The sequence below is a fragment of the Thermobia domestica genome, chromosome 7, assembly GCF_964235325.1.
Source record: "Thermobia domestica chromosome 7, izTheDome1.hap1.1, whole genome shotgun sequence".
NCBI classification, from domain to species: Eukaryota; Metazoa; Arthropoda; class Insecta; order Zygentoma; family Lepismatidae; genus Thermobia; species Thermobia domestica.
In genome coordinates, this window is record NC_137460.1 from 163435822 (window position 1) to 163448625 (window position 12804).

General features: G+C 35.8%; 1 protein-coding gene across 4 annotated transcripts in view; it reads left to right on the top strand.

The window, feature by feature from the left end:
• Window positions 1-12804, top strand: part of LOC145690555 (glycosaminoglycan xylosylkinase) — a 117170-nt gene that overhangs the window by 19956 nt on the left and 84410 nt on the right. For all 4 annotated transcript variants that reach the window (XR_014132241.1, XM_081765550.1, XM_081765547.1 and 1 more), the window contains exon 4: window positions 1002-1171. Coding sequence is in view for 3 of the 4 variants with exons in the window: in XM_081765550.1 (XP_081621676.1) it covers window positions 1002-1171 (170 nt within the window). In the remaining variant the exon portion in view is untranslated. The remainder of the gene's footprint in view (window positions 1-1001; window positions 1172-12804) is intronic.

Here is a 12804-nt window from a genome sequence, read left to right on the forward strand (position 1 = left end):
AAGAAATTATTGCGCACACTGTAGTTGATGTATCGACGAAAATAATACCTCAATCGAAAGATTTTAGAATAGGCTTTCAGACGGTACGGTGTACCGATTATCCAATAATGACAAAGTGAATTTAAAATCACCCTCAATTTTCCCGTTTTACTTCAATCCGTTGTTATTGAGTTGCAACATTGTCACTAGACAAACGGACGAAACATTGGCTGGATACTACACTGTATGCCTAAGATGATGTGAAATGTGAATATTAGTCTCTGGAATAGTACTTGGGAAAAAAGTATCCGAATGACACGCTACGGTTTTAAAAGTAATGAATTATAGACCGTTCATTTGCACAAGGAACCTATTTATTTATGTCAGTAATTAACTTATGATAACAATATCATATAAAGTGTATTAATGTTGAAGTTTCAGTACAAAATACATAAAAAATACAAACATATACGTTACGATTCAAAACTAGAAAAGAGAGAGAGCTATTAACGTAATTGCACACAGCATCTGCGGCAACACGAAACATAACGTGGGGATTGCTGGTTCTTCTGATGTTCTGAAATGTATCTGAAAAATCTTGCTATAAATCATAGCATTTCACTTAGGCTTGATAAATAATTGTTGGATTTTTTAAAATATAACATATACTTTATATATGAAATTATCCGAAATGTATGAAGTCTACACTTTCAAATGAAAGATTTCAAACTAAAAGGATTATTTATTATGTACACTTAGATATATATTATGTATGCCTTTGAGATTTCCTCGAGGCTATATAGTTAGCGTACGGCCTTCAGCGCGGGAGGAGAATCCAATTTCCAGTGGGAGTTTATATAACTATAATTCCACTCTAAGCTATAGATCTTCGCTTTATATTGCCTTGGTACTTGAAGAGACGCTACACTCCAATCCAACAAACGTATAACTTTAAACTCTTCATATAATGAGTATAAATTGTGGAATTGTATTTATTAATTATTATTATTATTATTTTACAGTGGGTCAATCCACGCTCATTAATTCCGAGTCAAGCATCTACTCTTGGAAGTCTTCTTCAAACTCTATGTTCATCAAAAATCGTGAAAGCTGAAAATGGTGGAAGAGGAACACAGTTAAAAATTATGCTTACTTTAGAGGGAGATCAAAAGGCAATCTTCAAACCACAGTGGTAAGAAAATTTCCTCAAAGTTAAAACTTCAGATTTGTCAATGTTTAAATTAACTTAGTGTACAGTAAGCATTCAAAGTTTTTTCTTGTCTTTGACGTAAGTGAATTTGTGCTGCATAAGCATGGTAATGAGACTGTGATTTAATAGAATGTTACATTTTAGTATGGAGGGCGGCAGAATAGTTAATGTTACTTACGGATTGGACATGTAAATAGTAATACAAGCCGAAGTAGAATGAGTGATAACATCTGTACTAAGAAATCATGGTCAGACACATACTGAAAAAAATATGTAGGGTTTCAGTAATACGCAAAATACAGTACTATTACTGTCAGTTCCTATGATTCTTCTGTAGAATGTAAGGAACATAGAACTAATTTATATGTATATAGGGTGGACCATTTATTTTGAAACACTCAGTAACTTTTGAACTAATAGATGAAAAACTCTGAAATTTTGTACGCTGTAGGTTCTTGCTTCTTATAGTCTCGATGCTGGAAGGGACGCTCAACTCAAATTCAACCAACCATGTTACATAAATCTTCATTGTTTTTGAAGTGTATTTTCATGAAAATTTTGTGTAATGAAATCCACAGACTAGAGTTTACAGTAGTTTCTGTTCTTGTCATCAGTATATCAGAATCGTTCGAAGCTGAAATATGATCAAGACTTTGTTGACAGATGAATGCTAAGGTGCTAAAACCAAACTATTTTTATGCATAACATTGGCGAGGCAGTCAGATGAGAGATGAAAACGCAACATGTTACATTTTCTCTATAAATACTAAGCTACCTAGTTCAGTTATGTTGTTAATAGTGTGAGAAATCAATTTCTCTTTAGTAATAATAAAATAAGTATTATTAACTTATAAAAATATTTTAAGAGGTCCAGGACTATAATTTATTTTACTTATGTATATAAAGCAAGTGGAAGTAGTCGTTTTATGTGGGAAATAGAAATGTTCTAGACAAACTTAAAACTTGCAGGAAAACGTAAGATGTAGAAACTCTAATACAGTGATATGCAGATTTCATACAAACTGAAAATCAGGGAAATTATAGAAGGTCAAGGAATGCCAGAGAAACTGATTGACTATCAGAGGAAAATTTGAAATCTTTGGACGTTTCTGTTTTGATAAATAGATAACACGTAAAAATACAGAAATATCTATACCATGAACTATTATGAATCATTGATGGTGCGATAAATCGGTGGACAGCAATATGTGTAACCTACTACATTACTTGCACTACTTACACTACTTGCACTACTTAGTGACACTCCCGCTCGTCGAAAAAAGTTTACTGCTCAGAATTTCCTGTGGAGTTGTTCGGCGTCCGCTGGTTGGAAAATGCAGTTTTCGGAGAGCATTGGGAATTAGGACTACGATTAATTTCTACAACAACAGAAGTTGTCAAATGCGAGACCTATAGTTACCCTGAAGAAGGCAACTTGCGATTATAAAGTGCAAACTGGCTTTCTAAAAGATGGTAGCCATTGAATACCAGCCCTTCCTGCGTAGGTTTCAAATTTTGAGACCGATATCTCTGTTTATCTTCGATACTTTAGGAAAATTTTTAAGAGACCTCATGATTTGATGTGTAAATCCAGACTTGCTCAAATTACCTAAGTGTTGATGTAATAGAATTTGAAAATATTTTTATGAGAAAAAATATGACATTGAATTTACTGCCTGACGTTTTCTAGCACAAATAGGAACAGAGACCAAGAAACAACAGAAATTGGAATTTTTACGTTACTACCGCTTCTATGATTACCAAACTTTAACAAAGCAGTTTTTAGAGTTCAAAACAGTTAAAGATCTGTAAGGTAATTCAGCATTTACCCCATGTAGGTCAAAGAAGGTCCTTTCTTATTCTAGAGGAACTTAATACGTTTGAGATCATAGATGATGTGCTTACTGAAAACTCTAGGAAAGAATACATCTCCTTCAGTCCAAACTCAGCACAACTTCAAGAAGTCTTTCTAGTCCAAGAATTTTTAGGCCAAAAAAGTCGAATCGACCTAACAAATTAGAAGGAGGTAGAGAGTTGGTATATTTCTTTATTAGCTCATACTAATGAAAATACTAAGTCCCCTAGAATCCAACTTGTTTTTCGGCCGCCATCTTGGAAAATGGCGGCCATTTTTTTTTTGAAATTACTTGAAAACCGTTACAAATATCAAAAAATTTCAAGAGACAAAAAATATTCTTCATAAACAAACAAATATTTTTTATATAACATTTTTCTGTAGGATGAAAAATAAAAAAACGTTACACAAGATTGAAGATCACAAATTTTGATTAACATACAGCAACCACTGTACCACAGACAGATTTTCTTACGAACAGAAACAACAAACGAGCTCTCATTCGATTTCTGATGCATGTTTTGAAAGCCAAAGGCTACACTGTTCTACAGGCAGAGAGTGATGCAGATACTCTTATTGTTAGGACTGTTCTGAGCCAAGTCCATAGTAAAAAGACAACAGTTGTTGTTGGACAGGACACAGATTTACTTATCCTTTTAACTGCTTTAGCTTCTGAAGATTTTGAAGAGCTATGGTTTCTCAAATCAGGAAAATCCAACAGCTTACCAAGTATCTTTAACATATCAATACAGAAGAGGAAACTTGGGGAGGCTTGTGAAATTTCACTGTTTGCTCATGCCATGACTCTATACAACACATCAGCAATATATAATAAAGGTAAAGTTAGAGGACTCAGACTTCTTCAAAAGCATGAAGAATTAAGGAAAGCGATGAAAATTTTCAGCGAAGGGAATGCCAAAAAAGAAACTATCAAAGCTGCTGGAGAAACGTTTTTATTAAAATTTTATGAATCGAAATCAAATACACTAGACGGGTTGCGATACTTCAGGTACAATCGTACAATGGCAAAAGAGAAATTAGATACATCTTTTCAACTGACGTGGCTTTCTCCAACCAGCGCAGCTGCAGAGCAACATTTCTACAGAGTATACTTACAGGTTCGGGAATGGTTGGGAACTTTTTGGAACCGATCGATTGGAGTTGGAAAATGATAAGAGGATCTTTCAGACCTATCCGTACTACAAAGGAAGCAGCTCCATTAGAACTGCTCAACCTCATTTCTTGTAACTGCAAAGTAGGATGTGCAAAAAGATGCAAGTGTGTACACTCAGGGTTGTTGAACTCAGCGATGTGTGACGTAAGTAAGGGAGCAAACGGGCCTTATGCCCCGGGCGCCGGATTGGGGAGGACGCAGAACTGGGCAAATATTTATTTTCACTATGAGGCAAGGAAAGGAGTTTTAGCAAACTAAAGATCATAAAAAAATTACCTCAGAAACTTAACAAAACAACAACGATTCACAAACCAGATTCACAACTCTAGATCATATCCATAGAGCATAAATTAGCTTTAAAGTTATCTTTTGAGGACAGAACCTGCAAAGTTAAATTTTAGTTCCAGCTTTTTGTGTTTTCATTTAAGTTATATCGATTTAACACTAGAAGTCCGCTTGGGGGTCTTTTTTGATCCCAACATGATATATTTTATTATATTTCTTACACTTTTAGTTCTATTGTTCTGTTTTATTGTGCCTTTGCTTTGGAGAGTTTTCTGTGTATAATTTTATAATTTTTATTCAAACAAAGCAATAAACTTAGAAATAGAAATACAAAATTTATGAAAAACTGTGTGTTGGAGTCTCAAAAGACCCCAAGTGGACTTCGCGAAACTTTCAAAAACGCAAACACCTTTTATTTTCCTGGGGTTATAAATAAAAGGATGAAAAGTATGTTTTCTAATAGAACATTATTTCAGATTTCACAGTAAAATACTTTTAGAATCTGTTTCTAAGTTAGTATCTATAGAAACTTGTTATTTTGTATTAAATATTGATAATTATATGGGTTATGCGCATGGATGCCTTACTATTATTTAAAATATTTTAATTAACTCTAAATCAGTGAAATAAATAAATAACCAAACGTAATTGCTGCGAAATTAAGTGTGGGGTCGAATTTGATCCCATGTGGACTTAACGTTACAACATTCGATGCGGACTTTTAGTCTTGAGAGATTTGCTAAATGCCGAGTATAATACTCGAGACAATAGCTTGACTGTTTGTCATAATTAAATATTCTATTCTAAAGCAGCAGACTATTGATTCATTCTGCACATATGCACATCCCGATATAATTCCTAAAACATTGTGATTTGTAGTTGTTATGATAAGACTATAAGAATTTGTGAAGCATGCTAATCTTAGATTGTTTGGCAATCAAATACTAATTAGTTTGGTATTCTATTTTGTACTGACAATTATATTATGTACTGCAATTTTGAAATCAAGCTTTACCACTTGAAGAAAACTGGAATAAGAAAATTACTGTGTAACACCAATATCAGGTATAGCCGGGGAGTGTTTTAGTTTGGTTGGTCGGGGGACGCTAAGGTGAGTTTTTGCCCCGGGCGACAACTAGCCGAGTTGCATCGCTGATATGTGGACAGTGACAGGGAACAAATTGTGAGAATTCATCACTGGAAATAATATTTGATACCTCTGAGGACTAAATTACCCTGGTAAAATATATATATATATATATTTTATAATAATAACAATTCTACTAGAAAAAATCTATTTGAACTTTGCATAATCCTCAATAACATTCAAAATTGGTAAGCTTCAATCTTGTGTAACTTTTTTTATCCTACAGAAAAATGTTATATACAAAAGATGTTTGCTTTCTGTGAAGAATATTTTTTGTCTCTTGAATTTTTTTGATATCTGTAACGATTTTCAAGTAACTCCCAAAAAACATAAATTTGGTCGCCATTTTCCAAGATGGTGGCCGAAGCACAAGTTGGATTGTAGGGGACTTTTAGTATTTTCATCAGTATGAGCTAATAAACAATTTTGTTAAGTCTCAACTTCCTTCTAATTCGTTAGGTTAATTTTCCTAAAATTCCTCGTCTGTTCAGAGTTCAAACGAATCAGGACTTGACACCGTTTACAGGAAGTTTCTTGCCGGCACTGAACAATACAAAAATTTTGGAAGATAGTAAAAATGTGGACTGTCATTCTCGCATGGAGATGTGACGGCCGTCAATAAATCACTCTTTAATGGAAAACATGAATGAAAAGATCATTGTATCAGTAAGGTGTATTCATAAAGAAGTATAAGAAATAGGATATATTGAACACGTGCAAATCATCTAAAGGGTCTTTCCATCTCAAATCGGGCAAAATCACGAAAAAGTTGTCAGGTGACCATTAGCATTACCGTTAAAAAATATATATATGTGAAAGGTCCATGTGTGCAATGAACATTCCAAAGGTATTTTAGAAAAATGCCCAATGGGGCCAGTGATATCCACATTCCAAGATGGCCAATGAAAATACAAGAAATCAGCCATAACTCAGGAACCGTTACTGATACAGCAATGATTCTTGCACTGTTGCAAAGTGTTCCGGTACAACTTAACTGTCGGAATAGAAACGAGAGGCACCTAAAAGGTGCGGGATAACAATACCAAATTCATAGCAATAAAGCACATGCTAAATGGGGCGACTCCACCACTAGTCTTAAGGCGACTAGAACCATGAGCAAAATTAGACAGGGTAACGAATATGAATTTAGTGTTAAAATAATTTGAAAATAACCAATGCATTTTTCATTGAGAATTGGTAGCAATAAGGGCGTTAAGGAATATATATTAGAGCAAAGGAATAGCAACTAATTTTGAACAGTCTCACCCTAATTCGAAGTCGTTCCATTCTGCTCCTTTTTACTCGTAGGTGATCTTTAGGCGCTGTCCTCAAAGTTCCAGTGACTTGCAGGTTGGGTTGTCTTGAAGTCCATGATGAAAACTTGGACCAAAGGCAGGGAGACTTCCATGTGTCTCGTGTCGTGTTTGAGATCCAAAAGACCCAGATCGTGCTCTCTCAATTGCTTTTGACCTGACTGTCCCTCTGACGTCAGAATGAGATGATGGTGACTCCACAGAGTTTCCTGAGCGTGGTCGATTACCCAAAACTGACATTGACCAAGTCCATGTTTCTACATGTCGTCGACTCAACACAAAGTTCTCAAACTTGCTCCTGAGACTGCTAACGTTGACAGGTAAATGAACCAAAATGAAACTCACCTGAGTCAAAGTACTTACTTCTGTAATCATTACTTCCTTGTTGTAACATCGTGTCGTGGGTAAACGAACTAAACGGACAATGTCTTGTAGTAGCCTGACTATGAGGGGCCAATGAGGTCGAACCAATTGATCTAACAAAGCAAATTAAAAGCGTCGCGTGTGAGACTGTTAAAGGGTGAAGGTTCTGAAGGTCGCTACCACTGTTTATTACAAATTACAAGTACAAAGACTTCCTCAATAACAGCAAAGCAATAGTTAATTTATCTTTCGATATAAAGTCAGCTAGCGACGTACAACTGAATATCGGTGTTAATAACATCAGGCAGTGAACTCTTGAAGGTAGCTTGGCTTCCATTGATGCTTGGGTGAATTTCCACATGAAATAAAGATGACCTAGCTTGTCCTTACTTCATATCCCGTAATAAAAGGTAATTAAATCTACATATACTTGTGATAAGCATGTTGCCCTACAGCGAAAGGCATTGTGGGAATTAAGAAAAATGGCGGGAAAAAATTGCAATTTTCAAAAATCAATAACTCAAAAACCTCACCCTCAATTTTTTTTGATACTGCAAAAATATCCAGGAAAGGATACACTTTGAAATAAAAACGTAAAAAATGGTAGTATTTTTTCTATGGGCCATAATGAAATATGATAGCGCATGGTCTGCGGCAAAACGGTACGCACGCAAACTACAACGTAGCGAAGTGTGCACATATTTGGGAACAAGGGAAGACCTCCAATGGAAGATAAAAATGTGTACTGTACTCACCAATGTAATTAAACTCCTTTCCAAATGCAGAATGCTGCCTCAACCTGCTGTAAGTCTGTTGTGTGCCAGCCGCTGATAGTACTTGTGTCTAATCATTCTGTTTCCTAGCACTGAATCCAGCAAGGACGGCAGGAGACACATTTTAAAGCAATAATAAGATTCCAAGACAATTGAATTAGTGGTCGTTAATTACTTTTCTTTTTGTTCCAGTGTCGGAAACACCAACATCTACCTGCGGAAATACTATTGCCTGTGATTACTGATGGTGAGCTGTGCACTGTGTGTACTGTCCAGCATGTACAAAAGTGCAAGACTATGAAAACCGCTACAAATCAAAAACATACAAGAAAGATGAAAAGACATTCAAGAAAGTAGGTGATATATCTTCAACCCTGTAGAAAATATTTCCAGCTGTTAAGAGTTAGTGTTTCTGATTCTATATGTCTCAACAACTACAAGAGATATACATCACTTGTTAATAAATATGACCCACATGAAGAAGATAGTGAGTATGAACCAATGCAAACAGATGTATCTAATCTGAACAGAAGTGTGTCGAGCTTAAATATGTCAAATACCGTTTCGCCACTAAAACATCCATCAGCTATAACACCGGCGACATTCATATACCAAGAGGAAAATGCAGCAAATTAATGATGCCACAAACCAGATTAGTGAAGCAATTGCAGATGTATACGCTGTTTCGCCAAAGAAGGAAAAGAAAGAAAGAAAAGAGATATACATCACGTGTATCCTGGGAACAACATATCAGTACTGCATACGCAAAAACAGAACAGCAAAACAGGGGTCTTCAGTTGCAACTGTTATCGTTAGTCCCAGATATATATACCAAGCAGGAACTGTTGTCAATAATACCATCTGTCACGAAAAAGATGGTAGACAATTCACGGACCCTGAAAAAAGATAGTGGTATATGGGTTGAACCTGATCCACATTGTGATCACCTAGTTTCAGAAAGAGACATCAATACTTGTCTGACATATTATTTGGATGATGACAAAGGATGTACCTACCAGAGTCCAAATAAAGGTGATGTATTTGTTACGGAGAAAAATGTGCGAATACAAAAAGTGAAGCGGTTCATGACATGTTCTGTGAAGGAAGCATATTTCATGATGAAACAGCATCCAGAGGTGGAAGTAGGTCGCACGAAATTTTATTCTCTTCGACCGAAATGGGTTAAGATTCAACCTAGCCGTGAAAGTGTGTGGCTGCGTATACGGTTGTAATGTGGATCTCCTAGCACCAGCCTGCAAAATTTGTTGAGGCGTCCCGTTCACGTGGATGAGTTGTACAAATTGTGTATATATCAGGAACCTACACAGACATGCAGGTTCCAAGAATGTTGTTCCTGTCCAGGTGCTGAGGGACTAACAGTTGAATCATTATACTTAGAAGATTTGAAAGAAGATGAAGTCAGTTTTAGTACTTGGCCCATTGATAATTATATACAGGAAATACAAAAGGTGTTTACCATAAGTATGTGCACAGAATACAGGGAGAAGTAATTGGAAAGGAGAAACAGATTGCATCAAAATTACATATTGTTTTCTACTTTGGTTTTCCGGAAAATTGGTCCCTTGTCCTTCCTAATGAAATACAATCATTTCATTGGCACAACGTCCAAATTTCAGTATTTACCTGCGTTGTTTATACATAGAAACGAGTCAAAAGTTATGCTGTGATTTCGGAAGATACTTCATATGACAGTGCTCATGCTTTACTTGCAATCCACAAGGTACGGGAACATCTAGGTCAAGGTGGTATCGAATGCCAGACTGTCACTTATATTTCACATAGAGCGGCATTGCATTTTAAAAACAGGTATCACCTATTTGAGTTTGGAACAAATATGAATGAGGTGCAATGTAAATGGTTATTCAGTGCAACAGGACATGGGAAAGGGTCATGTGACGGCATTGGTGGGCTGGTGAAACATTTTGCATCAACACACAACTTGCGAGGTAAGGACAGTTTAATTCAAGATTCTACAACATTTATTGATGAAGTCGGTAAATATGTGCCTAATATTACTTTGCTACATGTGCCACTTGAGGAACTTGTAGGACTCAGACCTAGAAAACAGAATGAATAGACGCAAGTACCAGCGGCTAATGGAATTCAATCCCACCACGTTTTGGTTGCAAGCCCCAGCATTGTAACTATGGCAAGACACGCGAATCACATAGGTCAAGTTGTTTTCTTCCCAGTGTGTTCCCAAGTAAAGTCATTCCATGTCGGTGACTTCTCTCAGAATGAATTTATTGCTTGTGTTTACGATAACAATTGATGAGTTGGGATGGTGACTGGTGTACATTTTGAGCATGATGATATTACTGTCAATTTCATGCATCCATATGGTCCAGCAAGTGGATTCCGATGGATACAACATGATGACAGATGCCGAGTGTCTATGAAGAATGTCCTTTTTAAAATGACTCATCCCCCTGTTCAGGCATCTTATTTAATTATTATTTATAATGATATACGTGAATTTTTAACGATAGAGGTTGTGTTAAATTAATTAAATTTAAGAATATTACCTATCACAAGCACAGGTCGGTTGCATACCTTTCAGCCAACAGACTTACAGCAGGTTGAGGCAGCATTCTGCATTTGGAAAGGAGTTTAATTACATTGATGAGTACAGTACACATTTTTATCTTCCATTGGAGGTCTTCCCTTGTTCCCAATTATGTGCACACTTCGCTACGTTGTAGTTTGCGTGCGTACCGTTTTGCTGCAGACCGTGCGCTATCATATTCCATTATGGCCCATTGTAAAAATACTACCAAAATACTGCCATTTTTTACGTTTTTATTTCAAAGTGTACCCTTTCCTGAATATCTTTGCGAAGTTTCAAAAAAAATGAGGGTGGAGTTTTTGAGTTATTGATTTTTGAAAATTGCAATTTTTTCCCGCCATTTTTCTTAATTCCCACAATGCCTTTCGCTGTAGGGCAACATGCTTATCGCAAGTAGATGTAGATTTAATTACCTTTGCAACAGTGCAAGAATCATTGCTGTATCAGTAACGGTTCCTGAGTTATGGCTGATTTCTTGCATTTTCATTGGTGTCATTTTCGGTGCACGGCGCCATCTTTGATTGTGGATATCTTGCACACACGGGCCTTTCACACACACACACACACACACACACACACACATATATATATATATATATATATATATATATATATATATATATATATATATATATTTTTTTTTTTAACGATATTGCTAATGTTTACCTGACACCCCTTTGCCTGATTTGAGATGAAATGCACCTAAGGATACATTATGATGAAATGTTCCAGCGTCGCCACGAAGAGTACTTGAACCAGCAGAAGGAAGAGATAAGTGAGCACAACAAAAAGAAATGTGAGAAGAAAGAGACTGTTGGATGCACAACTGAACGAGTTGGAACAAGAGAAGATGCGTCTGAAACGATAAACAGATGTAAAGGAGAGGTCATACCAAACTAAAAAGATCAAGAAGAAAAGCGCTCCCTCGACGTAAATTGCAGTAACTACTTGGCGTGGCGTTTGGTCACGATTTTGCGTTAATCCTGTTTTAATTATAATTTAATCGCTTTAATTCGAATAAACGGCCGATTTCCTTTTCTGTTTGAAAGTTTAGTCATATTTGTAGATATTTTATGTGAAGAGATGTATATGATTTTGTTTGTAGGCAATTGTGGAGTTTTTTTAAAAAAGAAAACGAAAAAAATAAATAGTGACAATATATATGAAAATAAAAGCAGTCAGTACAAAAAAGTATGCTGAAGAGAAATTATCTAATTGGTGAGGAAGGGTCGACTTTATGGGAGGAGTAGGCCAACTTCACAAAATGGACAGTCAATCTCTTTTTTTTTTTTATCATCAGAAACCGTAGGGACCCTAGATATGGCTCTTGTTACGGAGTCTGAACTGATACTTAGCGTGATGCTAGAAAACTTGAGGAAAAGTTTTGACGAATATAGATTATAAAGAAGTGTTTAAAAAGTTAACAGTAATGACAATTGAAATGAAGCAGTTTGTGTGAACTATAGAAATACAGGTAGAAGGAAAGAAAACCAAACAGGTGGCCAGTTTTCGATACCTATGTTGTAGGATTTGAAGCGCTAACGAGTAGTAAAAGTAAGTATGGGAACAGCGAATTAAGCCTTTAGGAAGGAAAAGATTTGTTTGTGGATCCTTGAATAAGGAATCTTAAACAAAGGCTGGTTAAATGTTTCGTGTGGAGTATCATACCCAGCGGCACGGAAACAAATACTACGAGCAATAGAAAGCTTTAAATAGGAAAATAGAGGAGAAAATACTATTAAAGATAATCATGACAAAGGAAGAGAAACTGGGTAGGTTAGTGTTTGAGAAAAATGTATATTCTGAAGGACGTGCTAGAAATTATGATGGAAGAACCTAGAATGGAAAAGAAAAAGGTTGTGAATTGATTAGTGTATTAAAAAAGATTGTTTTCATACATGAGAACAAATAGGTCGATAGGAAAAAATTGCGGTACATGAAGCTTTCTTAGCTTGCGCTTTAGCTGCCTTGTCAGCAATGACAGAATTTGTACGATGATGGGATAATGAAGCGGCATTGTTTCTTATCCATTCATAGGGTAGAATGTTTTATGAATGAGAGGACCAGGGTTGTTTCCAGCATAGGTTACGAAACAAACAAACAATAAATAAATAAATA